Source organism: Fundulus heteroclitus, chromosome 11 (genome assembly GCF_011125445.2).
Source record: "Fundulus heteroclitus isolate FHET01 chromosome 11, MU-UCD_Fhet_4.1, whole genome shotgun sequence".
Taxonomy (NCBI): domain Eukaryota; kingdom Metazoa; phylum Chordata; class Actinopteri; order Cyprinodontiformes; family Fundulidae; genus Fundulus; species Fundulus heteroclitus.
Window position 1 is genome coordinate 21,347,042 of NC_046371.1, and position 17,033 is coordinate 21,364,074.

Here is a 17,033-nt window from a genome sequence, read left to right on the forward strand (position 1 = left end):
TCCAAATGTTGTTTATGTTTGTGTGAGTACTGGCATGCAATTTTTCTTCTCTTTTCTTTCTTTCTCTCTTTTATTTATTTATTTTATCTTATTTATTTATTTTGCATGCGCATTAGGCACTGATCTTATCTAACTCTCCATGTACTTTGCCCACCACCTGGATGCCTACGTTCTCCCTCCCTCCCCCTGTAATTTCAACACAAAGGGACGGAGTCATATGCACACACAAACCTGCTCTTATCAATGATTGCTGGCTCAGCTCTGCAACTTCATAGAAACATTAAAGGTAACTTTTCAAGATGGCAAGGGAATCGGTAAACAAGTCGGTTCAATCATGGGTCGCTGATTTAGGCGACTGTGGGTGTGAGTGTGGAAACGTGCAGCCGCACACGGATTACAAATCACACCAACAAAAGTCTATAGGGGTGTGTGTGTGTGTGTGTGTGTGTGTGTGTGTGTGTGTGTGTGTGTGTGTGTGTGTGTGTGTGTGTGTGTGTGTGTATGTGTGTGTGTGTAAGGAAGGGATTTGCATATACAGAGCGTGCATAGGTTACAAGCACGATTGTTGTGCAATCTAACGTAGAAAGAGCATTCATTTCAAACCAGTATTGTGTTGAAATAGCAGCTGACCCTTGACCCTTGATTAAACCGGGCACATAGTGATTTCCTGAAAAGAAAGAACATGGAGTTTGTAATGGCATAAGCAAAATAGTGTGACGTTTAAAAATACTAATGAACTGGGCATACGTGCTCAGCTACCTCAAGATAAAGGATTTTGGGTTTAAAAAAAACAGAATAAGAATAATGTGAACAGGGAGACCTTTAATGACTTCTCACTTTGAATTAATTTGGGAAAAGCATACAAATAAAATATGAATATATATATATATATATATATATATATATATATATATATATATATATATATATATATATATATATATATATATATATATATATATATATATGGCGTTCCGATCCTCGGCTGCAGAAGCTGGCTCTTGGGACGTGGAATGTCACCTCTCTGGTGGGGAAGGAACCTGAGCTAGTGTGCAAGGTTGAGAGGTTCCCACTAGAGATAGTGGGACTCACCTCGACGCACCGCTCTGGCTCTGGAACCAGTCTCCTTGAGAGGGGCTGGACATTCTTCCACTCTGGAGTTGCCCATGGTGAGAGGCGCCGAGCTGGGGTTGGCATACTGGTTGCCCCCCATCTCGGTGCCTGCACGTTGAGGTTTTCCCCGGTGAACGAGAGGGTGGCCTCCCTCCGCATTCGTGTGGGGGGACGGGTTCTGACTATTGTTTGCGCTTATGCGCCAAACAGCAGTTCAGATTACCCACCCTTTTTGGAGTCCTTGGAAGGGGTACTGGAGAGTGCCCCTCCTGGGGACTCCCTCGTTTTGCTGGGGGACTTCAACGCTCACGTGGGCAATGACAGTGGGACCTGGAGGGGCGTGGTTGGGAGGAATGGCCCACCTGATCTGAACTTGAGTGGTGTTTTGTTGTTGGACTTCTGTGCTCGTCATGGATTGTCCATCACAAACACCATGTTCAGGCATAAGGGTGTCCATATGTGCTCTTGGCACCAGGACACCCTAGGTCGCAGTTCAATGATCGACTTTGTTGTCGTTTCATCTGATCTGCGGCCGCATGTCTTGGATACTCGGGGGAAGAGAGAGGCGGAGCTCTCCACCGACCACTACCTGGTGGTAAGTTGGCTCCGATGGCGGGGGAGGAAGCTGGTCCGACCGGGCAGGCCCAAACGTACTGTGAGGGTTTGCTGGGAATGTCTGGCAGAGTCCCCTGTGAGACGGAGCTTTAACTCCAACCTCCGGGAGAACTTTAAACACATCCCAAGGGAGGCGGGGGACATTGAGTCTGAATGGACCGTGTTCCGCGCCTCTATTGTTGAGGCGGCTAGTCTGAGCTGTGGCCGCAAGGTTGTCGGTGCATGTCGCGGCGGCAACCCTCAAACCCGCTAGTGGACACCAGCGGTGAGGGAAGCTGTCAAGCTGAAGAAGGAGTCCTACTGGGCTTTTTTGGCCTGTGGGACTCCGGAAGCAGCTGATGTGTACCGGCAGTCGAAGCGGCAGGCGGCTCAGCTGGTCGCCGAGGCAATAACGTGGGAAGAGTTCGGAGAGGCCATGGAGAAAGGCTTCCGTACGGCTTCGAAGCGATTCTGGTCCACTATCCGGCGTCTCAGGAGGGGAAGCAGTGCAGTACCAACACTGTTTACAGTGGGGGTGGTGTGCTGCTGACCTCGACTCGGGACGTCGTGTTTCGGTGGGCGGAATACTTCGAAGACCTCCTTAATCCCACCAACACGTCTTCCATTGCAGAAGCAGAGCCTGGGGACTCTGGGTCGGGTTCTCCCATCTCTGGTGCTGAGGTTGCCGAGGTTGTTAAAAAGCTCCTCGGTGGCAAAGCCCTGGGGGTGGTTGAGATTCGCGTACCTTATGGCTCTGGATGTTGTGGGGCTGTGTTGGTTAACGCGGCTCTGCAGCATTGCGTGGACATCGGGGGCAGTTCCCCTGGATTGGCAGACTGGGGTGGTGGTCCCCCTATTTAAAAAGGGGGACCGGAGGGTGTGTTCCAACTATAGAGGAATCACACTCTTAAGCCTCCCTGGTAAGGTCTATTCAGGGGTTCTGGAAAGGAGGGTCCGTCGGATAGTTGAATCTCGGATTCAGGAAGAGCAGTGTGGTTTTCGTCCTGGCCGTGGAACACTGGACCAGCTCTATACCCTCAGCAGGATTCTGGAGGGGGCATGGGAGTTTGCCCAACCAGTCTACATGTGCTTTGTGGATCTGGAGAAGGCATTTGACCGTGTCCCCCAAGGGATCCTGTGGGGGGTACTCCGGGAGTATGGAGTAGGCAAGGCAAGGCAAGGCAAATTTATTTATATAGCACAATTCAGTACAAGACAATACAAAGTGCTTTACATGATTAAGATATACCAAAATAATAAAATGTAGATAGAAAATAGAATAAAAGCAAGTAGGGATAGAATGTAGTAACAAAAAAGAACATTAAAAACAGTAAAACTGTTTAACTAGAACAGTCAAAGGCAATTTTAAACAGATGTGTTTTTAATCTTGATTTAAAAGAACTCAGGCTTTCCGCACTTTTACAGTTTTCTGGAAGTTTGTTCCAGATAAACGGAGCATAGGAACTAAATGCTGCTTCTCCATGTTTAGTTCTGGTTCTAGGTATGTGGAGTAGGCTGGAGCCAGAAGACCTTAGTGGTCTGGAGGGTTGATACACTGATAACAAGTCTGTGATGTATTTAGGTGCTAAGCCATTTAAGGATTTATAGACTAACAGAAGTATTTTAAAGTCTATTCTCTGAGATACAGGGAGCCAGTGTAAGGACTTTAGAACTGGGGTTATGTGCTCTACTTTCTTAGTCTTAGTGAGGACGCGGGCAGCAGCGTTTTGGATCAGCTGCAGCTGTCTGACCCACTTTTTAGGAAGTCCTGTGAAAACACCGTTGCAGTAATCAATTCTACTAAATATAAACGCATGGATTAGTTTTTCCAGATCCTGCTGAGACATCAGTCCTTTAATCCTAGAAATGTTCTTCAGGTGATAGAAAGCTGACCTTGTAATTGTCTTTAGATGCTTTTGAAGGTTCAGGTCTGAGTCCATCACTACTCCCAGATTTCGGGCCTGATTGGTGGTTTTTAGCTGAAGCGACTGAAGCTGTGTGCTAACTTTTGATCTTTCCTCTATTGGTCCAAATATTATTACTTCAGTTTTGTTTTTATTCAATTGGAGAAAATTTTGGCACATCCATGCATTGATTTCTTCTAGGCATTTACTCAGTGCCTGAATTGGTTCATAGTCACCTGGTGACATGGTGATGTAGAGCTGTGTGTCATCTGCATAGTTATGGTAGCTGATGTTGTTATATTTTATTATCTGAGCTAGAGGGAGCATGTAGATATTGAATAGGAGGGGACCCAGGATGGACCCTTGGGGAACCCCACATGTGATTTTTGTCATCTCTGATGTAAAGTTACCTACTGATACAAAAAAGTCCCTGTCCTTTAAGTAGGATTTAAACCAGTGGAGAGCTGTACCAGAAAGGCCGACCCAGTTCTCCAGGCGTTCTAACAGGATGGAGTGATCAACAGTATCAAATGCTGCACTGAGGTCCAATAGAACCAGCACGGTGGTTCTTCCACAGTCTGTATTTATATGGATGTCATTAAACACCTTGATAAGGGCGGTCTCTGTACTGTGGTGAGCACGGAGTACCGGACCCTTTAATAAGGGCTGTCAGGTCTCTTTATGACCGGTGTCAGAGTCTGGTCCGCATTGCCGGCAGTAAGTCGGACTCGTTTCCAGTGAGAGTTGGACTCCGCCAAGGTTGCCTTTTGTCACCGATTCTGTTCATAACTTTTATGGACAGAATTTCTAGGCGCAGCCAAAGTGTTGAGGGGATCCATTTTGGTGGCCTTAGGATTGCGTCTCTGCTATTCGCGGATGACGTGGTCCTATTGGCTTCATCAGGGCGAGATCTACAGCTCTCACTGGAGCGGTTCGCAGCCGAGTGCGAAGCGGCTGGGATGAAAATCAGTGCCTCCAAATCCGAGACCATGGTCTTGAACCGGAAAAGGGTAGAGTGCCTTCTCCGGGTTGGGGAGAATGTGCTGCCCCTAGTGAAGGAGTTCAAGTATCTTGGGGTCTTGTATATGAATGAGGGGAAGATGGAGCGGGAGATCGACAGCCGGATTGGTGCAGCGTCTGCTGTGAAGCGGGCGCTGTACCGATCCGTTGTGGTAAAGAGAGAGCTGAGCCAAAAGGCGAAGCTCTCGATTTACCGGTCGATCTACATTCCTACCCTCATCTATGGTCACGAGCTTTGAGTCGTGACCGAAAGAATGAGATGCCGGATACAAGCGGCTGAAATGAGTTTTCTCCGTAGTGTATCTGGGCTCTCCCTTAGAGATAGTGTGAGGAGCTCAGTCATCCGGGGAGGACTCAGAGTAGAGCCGCTGCTCCTCCACGTCGAGAGGAGCCATTTGAGGTGGCTCAGGCATCTGCTCAGGATGCCTCCTGGACGCCTCCCAGGTGAGGTATTCCTGGCACGTCCCACCGGGAGGAGGCCCAGGGGAAGACCCAGGACACGCTGGAGGGACTATGTCTCCCGGCTGGCCTGGGAACGCCTTGGGATTCCCCCGGAGGAGCTGGCCCAAGTGGCCGGGGAGAGGGACGTCTGGGTCCCCCTACTGAAGCTGCTACCCCCGCGACCCGACCCCGGATAAGCGAATATAGCTCTGGGAGCTTGGGGGTACTTCTTAGGATCTTAGCTGTTCCTAAGACTGCGCTCTTCTGGACTGAAATGTCTGATGTTTCTCCGGGTATCTGTTGGAGCCACTTTTCCAGAGTGGGGGTTACTGCCCTGAGTGCTCCAAAGACCACAAACACTACTGTTGTCTTCACCTTCCAGGCTCTTTCTAGTTCTGCCCTTGGTATTTCTCCAGTTTCTCGTGCTCTTTTTCCTTGATGTTTCCATCACTCGGGACGGTCACATTGATCACAACCACTGTCCTCTGCTGCATATCAATGATCACAATGTCTGGCCATTAACATTTTGTCTGTTTGTATCTGGAAGTCACAAGGAATCCTAGCTGTGTCATTCTCCACCAACCTGGGAGGTGACTCTCATTTTGACCTGGGGGTCTCCAGTTGGTATTCAGAACAGATGTTTCTGTCCGCTATACCAGTCACTTGGTTATGGTGTTCCATGTATTCCTTCCCTGCTAGTATCTTACAACCTGCTGTGAGATGCTGGGTGGTTTCTGGATGCTGGATGGTGAATAGCCTGCACCTCTATGGCTCTGGTGCTCAAGGTCTGCTCCTGTGCTCCCATGATCAGTGCTTCAGTGCTGTCCTTTGGTCCAACCCTCTCTAGCCATTGGTAGGATTTGGTAGTATCAGCCACTTTAGCTATCTGTTGGTGGTACATCCCATGCAGGGGTTTTTCCTCCCATGACAGTTCCTTCAGTTCCTTGCTTTCCAGCTTCCATGGTCTGATACATTCACTGAGCCTTTCCTCCCTTTGGACCATCTTCCTAATATATTCTTGGAGTTTGGATGTTTCATCTCCAGTGGTTGCGTTGATGCTCACTAGGCCTCTGCCTCCGTCTTTGTGCTTAGTGTATAGCCTCTGGATACTGGATTTAGGGTGGAATCCACCATGCATGTCTTAACATCAGTGGTCTGGATTTCATTTGCTGGCCACCTTATTATCCCAGGAGGGTATCAGATTACTGGCAAGACATAGTTGTTGACTGCCTGGACCTTGTTCTTACCATTGAGATGTCTTCTCAGAGCTTGCCTTACTGGTTGCAGGTATTTGGCTGTTACTGCTTTCCTTGTGGGCTCTTTGTGGTTGCCATTTGCTTGTGGTATTCCAAGGTACCTATAGCTCTCTTCAACATCTGCTATTCTCCCTTCTGGAAGTGCAATCCCCTCTGTGTGGATTACCTTCCCTCTGTTTGTCGCCATCTGGCCACATTTCTCCAGCCCCAATGACATTCCGATGTCCCTGCTATAGATCGTGGTGGTGTGGATCAGCGAGCCAATGTCTCACTCACTCTTAGCATACAGCTTTATGTCATCCATGTACAGGTGGTGGCTAATAGTGGCTCCATTTATGAGTCAGTTCTGGGCCCTTCCGCCATAACATCCATGGGAGTTTTGATAAAGGTGGGAGCCGAAACACAAAATACACTTTTTGTTTTGAGAGCAAGCTGCACAAATTTTCCGTCAGCCTTGAAGTCTATGTCACTGGGCTCCACGTGGTGAATCCAATATTACACATTTGTTGGGCTTTTCCGCCTTGAAGCAAGCGTGCACATCCAAGATTTTATCCCCTCTCACCTCTCAGTTAAACAACCGCTGCCAGCCGGCGTCCCATTGCATCCAGTTTACGGTTCTGCTCGTCCAGTTTACGGTTCTGCTCGTTCACAGCCCTTGTGAGCGCATCAAATGCTGATCATGGCCATAATTGCCACCGACATCCTCTGCAATTGTAGATACATCAGGTATCCTCCAAATCCAAAAAGAAGAAATCCGAGTATCATGAGTCCAATCATGTTCCAGTAGCCCACTTGTCGTCAGTGCCCTGGTTCCTCAACACTTGACGCAGACCTTTTGTCACCAGGCGACGTCTGAGGTTCTCTGTTTATGCACTCTCATCATGTATATGAGGTAGGCAGTTAGCCTTTATGGTTTTGCCCAAGGGCCAACACTGGATGATGTCATAAGCTCACTATATGCTATATGTACATATGCATATATCCTTTTCTTCAGTAGTGATGGGGAAGCTGGCCAGGAATACTGAACAGTGAAAAAAACTGTTCGGGACTGTAAAACGCTTTGGAGTGGGACACAGGCAGGCAACAACTCCAAATACACAGCCGGTGATTATATATATGTTAAAATTTCTGGTACAAAGACCAGACCTGGAACTAATAAAATATCTGTGAAAGACTTGAAAGTGAATGTTCAAAGTGGCTTTCCACCCAGTTTTATTCATTTTTCTTCTACTTTTCAAAAGGATTTGGCAAAAAAAAAAACAGTCTCTGGATATGTAAAGCAACAGAGACAAACCAAAAGAGTTATTGACTTTCTACCCAAACCTTATCAATTCGTTTTTGAGTCTAGAATCCAGCCATAAGGAGGAGTTGGTAAACTGAGGTTTGCCAGCTTCGTGATCAGTTTTATAAAAGCTCTTGTATCAGGGTGTTGCATAGAGCTATGCCAGGGCCACAGCACAGTCCCCAGATCTGCTCATCCTTTTGACAAATTGAAGCAAAACCATTGGTCCTTGTCTACAGCAAGTAGTCTGAGTTTAACAAGAAAGCAGAGATAAGTCCAAAAAAATAATAATAAAATACTTCAGATAATATTCCTAAATACTTGTTCTGCTGTTTACAATAACTAAGACTCTTCCATCCCAATTTCTGTAGTTTCATGTTAATTTTAGCAGAAATTACAACAAAAACAACCATTTTGTTGTTTGTATGTTTTTTTAATTTTTAAATACGTCTACAGGAATCCATAAGGAAACGCCAAAGCCCTAGAAAAAGGGGAGGAGGGTGGAGAGACTCTTGTAAAATGTGAAGTTTCAGCCCTTAATCCACACCCATCAGGTTTTAGTGCGACTGTAATGACTATTGCCAATAAAAAGATTCCTTGTGTTTGCACATTATAACAATATGACAATAAAAAGGAGGGATGAAATAAAATCAGGAGTGGAAGGACTGAGAGGGTGTTGACAGGAACGGGTAAATAAAACCTGAAGGGGGAAAAAAAAGTTCTTTTGGAACCGAGAAGTTATAAAAGTGTCCTGAGGAGGTATTTAAGAGCTGCTGAGCATTCAGGCCACCTTTCATATTCTCGTGTTGACGCATTCTGATCAAGGCAAGGAGGAGGAAGAGGAACAGGTCAAATAAGAAACAGAAACTTGCAGGTGAATAAATCTCCTTTTACAACAAGCTTCCATAAAGTTTAGAACATTGCAAATGGATTTTAAGACCTTTTTGGGATTTTTTCCATTTAATGTATTTATGAAAACCTCATTGTGATTACAAAGCCTTGTTATGAAACAGTTATGCCAAGGAGCTAACATCTTACACAGAGAGTTTCTTTAAATGTATTCTTTTTTGAAAAAGACTGGAATCAGTCCAAAGATAAAACTAATTTGTTCCTCAGACTTGATAATTTTCTCTTTAAAAATAAGGGCATTAAAATTAACCACTTTAAAAAGAATACATGTCCTCATCAGTTTAATTAAAAAATATATATGTAGTGGCTGGTCTGATCTTTGTTGTTTGCATGCTTTAAACAAATGGGTTAATAAACTTTTTATTTTTATTCTGTTACAATGTGTACTTTTCCTATTGTTAGTTGCTGCATTGTTTGAATTCAGTTGTTTTTTCATGATGAAAAACATTTTTACATGTTATTGCATGAATATACATGTTGAAGGCAAAGAAAGTAAATAGTAGCCAAAACAATACAAACAATTCTTTTTTTCTCTTTTATTTTAAATTGCGCCGCAGCTACAGCCAATCCTTACCTGTCCTTAGGGTGTTTCCTCGATTAGAGGTACAGTATTTAACATCCTCAGCGAATCTTAATAAACCCTTAGCAAAAACCATAAAGAAATAATTACTGACTTTATAAATAACGTCAAACGGAAAGGATAGTTTGGCAGTTTGTCCATCTGAACAATTGCACTGCAGAGTTCAGCAATGGCGTTACATCATTTTGTCTTCAGGCTGCAGATTATGGGTTTAATCTTTATTAAAGAGGGGTCTCTCCTCTCGCTCAAGTTTATTTTGGTCAGAGCAGAGAACGAATTGCTCTTTAAATTATAAAGGTTGCTGATCTCCTCCGTAGAGACGTTACTGACATATGATCAGATTACAGTAGACTCACCAATCAAAATAAACCAAGCATCTTTAAACAGTTTTTTTTTTTTGTATCAATGAGCCAAACCTAATATATTAAAACTTCAAACACATTGTTTGGGTGTTTTATGGTTATCCTTACTTTTTCAGGTTTATCTAAGAACGCCATCAAAATGAAGCTGTTGTTCAGTGTTGTTCTTTTGCTTTTGCTGCCCAACCGCACAAGCCAAACATCTGGTAAGCTTTCCTTGTCACCTCTTCACAGCACATAACATATTTGTTTCCTCTTTGCTTTCAGGTTTTCATTGTTTACAGCTCATTGTCCTGTCAGTATTTGACGTTTTGTTTTTATTTCTTCTTTCCAAGATGTCAAAATTGCGGCCATTCCTCTGCCAAGCACTGACGGTGTGATCCAGACGGAGCTTCAGAAGATAGTGTCTCTGCTCTGTACTCTTGAAAGTGGCGCTCACGACAACAAGGAGTTGGTGTGGCTGAGGAATGGAGCTGCGGTTAATCTGATGGATGGAAACAAGGAGAATCGCAGCAGTGTGTGCATCAGTCCTGTCATCTATGAGGACGAGGGTGCCACTTTCACTTGTCACCTGAAGAGCAACACCTCCCACACGGCCTCTGTCACCCTCAATGTCACATGTGAGTCCCATTAAAGGATGTTTATGCTAAGCTACTAATACTAATGATTAGGTTTACTTAAAAAGCTACTAATGTTTAAAGTTTATAGGTTGAGATTATTTTAATATCTCACTATAGGAAAAGTACTGACTATGGCAATCCTCAAACTTCGTCTTTATGCCAATAACATTTGGAGCTCTATTTAAATATGTTTTCATTTTCATAATGTTGTTAGCATGGTCTTTTTCATAAAACTATTAATTTTTGTTATTCCCTTACTTTTTATCTACAAAAAAAATTATTTTGATTCAATTCTATCTAAACTTATATCCCCCCCTATGAGTTTCTGGCTACATTCTGCATTGATCAGACCCATACCAATTCCCAGATATCTTGAGGTCTAACCCGATGGATCTAGTTTTGACTTTTATTTTTATTTGTTGTTTTTTTTTTTTTCAAAGTGTTGCCTTTCCAAGAACTACTGTATGGTATAATACATAAAAGAGAAAAAAAAGTGTTGCAGGATCAATGATTTAAGAGATGGTTTTAAATCTAAGAGGACATAACGAGATTACAAGAGTCAGAGTATGTATCAATACCTTTTTGCTGATTTGTATTCGACTCAGAAAAAGACATCAAAGAACAAGTTGGTTGACGCAGTTAAAGACCGAAAATAATGCAGTTCTTAGTTTTGATGCATTTCAGAAAAAGAAATGTCCCAGGTTTTCAGTGTTTAACATGTACAAGAAAGAAATAGCCAGTTCTGATTTCTGGCCAAGTGATTGGTCTATAAAAACTTGTCTTTTTCTTTTTTTCATCAGTTTTCTGACAAGCCCAATGAATCTAATATAAACCATTTCTGCCTGGCAGACATCGATTACTAAATTAATACTTCTTATTTTGCTTGCACATATTTTTTAGTGTCGTGTCAAGAAGTAGCACTCGTCATATTCTGCTAATCAATTCACATGAAAAGGTTAGGAAACCACATTAAAAATATTCAATTCATTCAAAAGAAATGCTGAAATATTAATGTCTAAGCTTCTTTATTTTGCTCTGGAAAAGGTAATTAAATTACAGGTCAACACCAAAGATTCACCCCATATCATGTAAAATCTGTTCATAGATCGCTGCAGAAACAGGCAGGACATCCTACCCCCTAAAGCCTGTATTACCCACTGTGGTTGAAGTAACTTCAGTGAGACACTTCTTGTACACATAAAGCTGAGATCCTTCTGAAGAACGTTTACCCCTTCCTCACTTTTAGCGGTGAGACATTTGAAGGGTTTCTTGCATGTGTAGCCTTCTAAAGTCATCCCCACAGCATCTCAATGAGATCGAGACATGGGCTAGAGTTGCCCTAGGATCTCTTATTTTTTAACCCTTAGCCAGACCTTGGTGCATTTACTCGTATCTGTTTTGGGTCATTGTCATGTTACAAGGTCCAATTCTGCTAAAGTTTTAATCTTTTGCCATTTTCCTCAGGAAACATCTGATAAAAAGTAGAACAATTTCTTTTAAGAAGGTGAGCCAGCCAGGTTTTACTGCAGCAAAGCCCAAACCATAACATTTCTACCTCCATGCTTTGCAGTCTCTTTTTCTAGAATGCTGTATTTGTTTTTCTTTTTGTTTGTTTTTTTCAAACAAGCATTCTGTTCACGTAATTCCATTTAATATTAATAACAATAATGCATTTTATTTATTCTTACTAACCTTTGTTAAGTTTGTAGTATTCTACTTTAAGGGAGAACTTGCTTGGATTGGCCAGACCTGTGCAAGTTTGCAGTTTGTTGCATTCTAATAACTAGCCAATCAGAAGAAGGTGTCACTTTGGGAAACAAGTTGTCAAAAAGAGAAAGGAATTAATTCTGTTGGAAAACAAACATCTGTGGATTGCATGGTGACCCATTTTCAAGCATGGGAATGTGGAAAATTAGTTCAAAATGAAATTATGTGTTATTAAATAGTGAGGGGGGGGGGCAATGGAGAGGTTCTAAGCCAAAAAGAAAAACTTGAGGTGGCATCTGAGGTTGAGATAGAAAAGACAAAAGAGAACGTAGTGATAGAGGATCAGGAAGGGATGATGGTACCAGGAAAGGAGAGATTATAGTGGCGCCGTAGTTGGTTTGACTGTACAGGTTGGATGCCAAGAGGGCCAACCTCCAGGAGAATGACGCACCTAGATTTCCTTAACTTCAAAATGAATGTGGCCCAGTGTCTGGTGGATGTCAGGAATCCATTGGCAGCAAAGCGTGGAAGACCCAGCTCATCTCCTGATCCACACCGTGTCCACGGTGTTCACAGAACACATGTTCGGGGCGTAAGGCCTCCACATGAAGTGCAGCATGACAGGGTTGACCAAATTATGATGACAACATACAGGCCACCAGATGCAAGAAGCCATACTGCACAGGAGAAACACTTATTTTTTGTGACAAATGCGTTGTGCTATACCTAACCTGCTTCAAGGCTGCTCATCGAAGATGAGAAATAATGAATATACACGCTGGTGCTTTGTCAGCTGTTTGGTAACTGTACATGTTTAGTTTGCTATACTGAAAACTATGGCAATGCATCTGGAAGTTCTACGATAAAACATTGAAGGCGAAAGGCATTTTTTTCCAAAAGCTACATTACGTTTTAGCAACATTATGTCTTCTTTAACTTCCCTCAGATCAGGCAGACCTCTCTGGTTCAGAGGAGGTCACAGTAGAAGAGGAGGCATCTCTGGTCATGCAATGCAACACGAGGGCCAACCCGGCGCTCACGTCAGTGTCTTGGAAACTGAACGGAAGCCTGGTGGATCTATCACAGGGGGGCTTCATGGTAACCAACGACGGCATTACCAGCAAGCTACATGTCGGCAAAGTGGAGAGAAGTCTGCATGAAGGCTTGTACCAATGCACCACAACCTCTCCCATGTATGGAGAACGTAGCAAGACGTTCCAAGTCACTGTCACGGGTCTGTTTCCCCACCGAGTGCATTTAAATGTTTACAGAAGCTTTGTCTCTGAGTTTGATGCTTTTCTGGTGTATTATCTACATGAATAATAATCCTGCTCAGGGATGTGAGAGCTGAATCAAATTGAATTTGTCTTTGGCCACAGAAAAGACCATCAAGTTCCCACTGATGCCGATGATAGCAGGGCTGGTGGTGGTGGGCGCCACGGGGCTTCTCGCCGTAGTCTCGCGATGGAAGAAAATCACACGGGTAACACACATAGAATAAACTCAAACATTGCTTCATCAGATTCTTACTGCGCCGATTTCTGAAGGCTCTCTTTGTCTTTCAACAGTGCTGCAAAAAGTGATCCAAAAGAACCTGGTCGTCTGCATTTTCATCAAGTGAGGCCAACCACAGAGGCAACATATCACTGCATCGTGCAAGAGACTTTGATTAGCCATCTATGTGGCTTTATCTTATTTAATTTTGTTTACTTTTAGACTTCAAAGCAAGACATCGCCAATATAAATAAATAAATAAATAATACCTGACTCAACTCAGACCTGTAGGTCTGTGGGCTTTAATTTGTGTTAGGTTATTTTTGCAAAAGTTGAATAGATCGGAACCAGATTTTTTTTTAAGTTATTGTATTTTTCCTCTTTGTTCTAATATTGAAATATACTTCAAAATCTGACTAAATGTATAAGCTTTTGTATTAACAGTAAGGTATCTGGTAAATATGTTGTAATGATGGATTTCAGAATTGGGTAATGAGACATTAAAAGTAGACACTGTAATCATGAAAGAAATTAACCTATTTGTGTTTTCCAAGAAAGAAAAACTAAGAATAATCAACTATTGAGGTATACATTGTGTAAGAAACACAATGTAAATATAGAGTCAGCAGAAGAAAAAAAAAGGTTTTGACTTTAATCCAGAAGGTTGTGTCTGAGTTTAATGTTTGGTTAGAACAACAACAACAAAAAAGAAACATCTAAACATAACTTAGAACTAAATTACATTTGGAGTCGAATTATGTTTTGGGATTCAATTATTTTTTCATTCTTGCTTTACTTTTCTTTTTGCCAAAGTTGTCATATCAACTTAACTACTTGAACGGTTTTTCAAGCAATGTTTCCAACATTTTACAAAACTTCGTAGCTCAAATATCCAGTGCCCTGTCAATTTTTGATAAAATTCTGGAAAATGTTTTACAGGACAGCTTTAAAGTTTAAAGTTTCACTTCAACCACAAAGCCATTTTTCATTATTGTAAAATGGTTTAGATTTAACATATTATACCAGTTAAATTTAACAAGCTGATTATTAATTGAAATGTAAAGCTCAGTGTTGTTTGTTTTGGTCAGTTCTCGAAATATTTATCCGTGTATATGTATATTTACTCAGATTCCCTTTTTGTCCAAAATATGGACAATATGGCACGAAGCGATGATATCAGTTAAAAGATGGAAATCAGAAGCTCTCTGATTATTTTTAACATTCATATCGGGGTGATAACATCTGCAGCTTTTCGTTTAACCAGAACGATATAGTTTGTTGTCTTGAAGAGCATCTTCTTGTAAATCTCATTTTTAATCTCTGCTGTCCACATGTCCCCTGAACTTTAGCTCCTGACTCAACAATACAGCCCAGGCTTGTTAAAATCGTGTTATACATTTACTCTTAATGTGACAAAAGGACGGGGATTATGAGGTTGCGTGGGTCAAGGTCTGGATCTTTGTGTTCTTGCCCATGGACAAGCACTCGGAAAGGTTACATGAAACATGCTGTGATGTCATCTACGTCTGTGGATGAAATAGACAACACTGAGACATATTTTCTGTGTAATATGAGACTTATTGTGAAAGTTGAAGAATCTTTTTATCTTATGATTCAATAAAACTATGAGTTGAAAAATGAATCTCCAGTGGGAAAGCCTTGGGAGCCACTGCCAGAGCCAAAAGCTATGTCTAAAAACAGCCCTACAGTAGAGACATTCTCCATAATGTGTACAAAGACCTTTAGAAACAGATCTCTGCCCTCTGTCACATAGCTGCAAATTCACCGTCCCTTGAAAGTATTCAACACACAGGTGGCGTCTGCCAAACGCATTACCTTCGAACCTGTCCGTGGAAATGTGATTTACGTCAAAGTGTAAGCAAACAAACACAAATATCTATAAAAGTAACATAAGTATCAAATGACTGAGGAGAAATGTGAACTCCCATTAATCATTTTGTCTCCATACGCCACACAAACTAACAGGGCAGTTGTGAAAAACAGGAAACTTTAAGTTTTAAAGATTCATGACATTAAAGGAGTATCTAATTCTGACTTTTAGTATTCTTTTTGATTTCTAGGTAACTAGAACCGTCAAAAATATTATTGGGGTGATCAATGCAGTTGTGTGGAAGTTCAAGTTTCGAAAAATAAAATTAACATTGTGACATAAAATCTTCACTCTTTAGTTTTTTTTTCTACTTTATGTGTAAGTAACTTGAACTTTTGCATATAATTAATTTGAGCAAAAAGGAAATGCATTCTTTTGCACAGCTGAGGTTCACTGATTTTGTTGTAACTTATAAAACAATAAATGAAGTGCATGTCTATAGTTCTGCTATGGCAAATCAGCCCCGGTCCATCTCACTGTTATGATGCTCTTTTTCTGAAATGTTACACCTCCCCGAGTGTTTTGCCTTGTCAGTCCACATAATATTTTGCCTAAATATCCTGGATATCACCAAGATGTTTAAGGGAAATATTCTTTTCTTTTGATCTTTTGATCTCTCCCAGGGAGGCCATTTTTACACAGGCTCTTTCTTATTGTAGAACTGAGGCAAGTGTGGCATTATAGATAGTCCTTGATTCAGCTGGTCACACAGTATCCGGCCTGGGTAAAGAATAAGCTTATGGAAAAAATTATATTTACAACAGCTAGTTCATGATTTGACAAAAAGGAGTCAGTTACAGTTTCACAGAGTGCCAGGTTATTTTGAAAAAACTTTTCCCCCTTCAAGTAATAAAATTGTCATTTGAAAATTACCTTTTGAATTTCCTTGGATTGTACTATACTATCCACCTGATTCATCTGTTCATGATCTGTTCATCCTGGCTGCTAGTCTTTATTTTTGATATTTATTTATTTTATTAGTTGGAATATCTGAGTGTGACAAAGAAAAGTAAAAACAAAAGATGCGAGGTGCATCTATAAGAAGGAAAATGTCTTTTCACAGCACCATGACGTTATTGTATGAACAATCTCTGCTTTAAATTTGTATTTTTATCTTCTTTGAATGGATGTGGAACATTTGCATCTTATTTTTAAAGATTTTTTATTATTATTATTTCATCCATACATACATCCATTGTTTATACCTGCTTGTTCGTGCAGGGTAGTAGGGTGGCTGGTGCCTGGTCAGGTTGCCAGTTCATCACCAGATGACAGACACGCAGTGGACAAACAACCATGTAAACACTCACACGCAGAACTAAGGGTAATTTAGGGAGACCAATTAGTACTTCCTCCACCAGTCCATGATATTTTTGGACTGGTGGAGGAAGTACCTGGAGAGAACCAGGCATGCAAGACAATCATGCTGCCACTGTGCAGCCCTTTTTTTTTTGTCACCATGTGAAAATGGCCCACATTAATTGGTATATTGCAGGTTATGGCTAATAAAGAGGCTAAGTAGCAGTAGATAGTTTGTGTTTTTGTTTTTCTATCAATTCTTTAAAGTTCAAAATTATTGTTAGCAGTCAAGACATTTCCCAGGATCATTTGTAAAACAATTATTTCCGTTCTGAAACTTCCACCAATTTCATATTAATTTGTGGTCAACAACCCAAATACACGACAAACTTTGTTAAATTACTAAAACTGGGATAATTAAAGGACAAAAAAAATGTAAGGACGAACCGGTATCGGATAATATTCAGTGTTTACCTTAAAACCTTTCGAAAATGAAAAGAAATATGGAAATCCTGTTGCTTTAGGTATGTCACTGTGACAAAGACAGTAGCAGGGAGAGAGGAA

At 41.7% G+C, this 17,033-nt stretch overlaps 1 protein-coding gene across 2 annotated transcripts in view; it reads left to right on the plus strand.

The window, feature by feature from the left end:
* Positions 1-14,013, plus strand: part of tmigd1 (transmembrane and immunoglobulin domain containing 1) — a 17,679-nt gene extending 3,666 nt beyond the window's left edge. Inside the window, exons 1-6 of one of the 2 annotated variants that reach the window (XM_012855218.3) lie at positions 8,369-8,484; positions 9,578-9,664; positions 9,794-10,078; positions 12,732-13,019; positions 13,165-13,268; positions 13,354-14,013. In XM_012855218.3, coding sequence (XP_012710672.2) covers positions 9,601-9,664; positions 9,794-10,078; positions 12,732-13,019; positions 13,165-13,268; positions 13,354-13,368 — 756 coding nt within the window. In that variant the 5' untranslated portion in view covers positions 8,369-8,484; positions 9,578-9,600 and the 3' untranslated portion in view covers positions 13,369-14,013. Of the gene's footprint in view, positions 1-8,368; positions 8,485-9,577; positions 9,665-9,793; positions 10,079-12,731; positions 13,020-13,164; positions 13,269-13,353 lie in introns of those variants that run through there. The other variant, XM_036143097.1, reaches the window with a different exon arrangement.
* Positions 14,014-17,033: the final 3,020 nt, after the last annotated feature.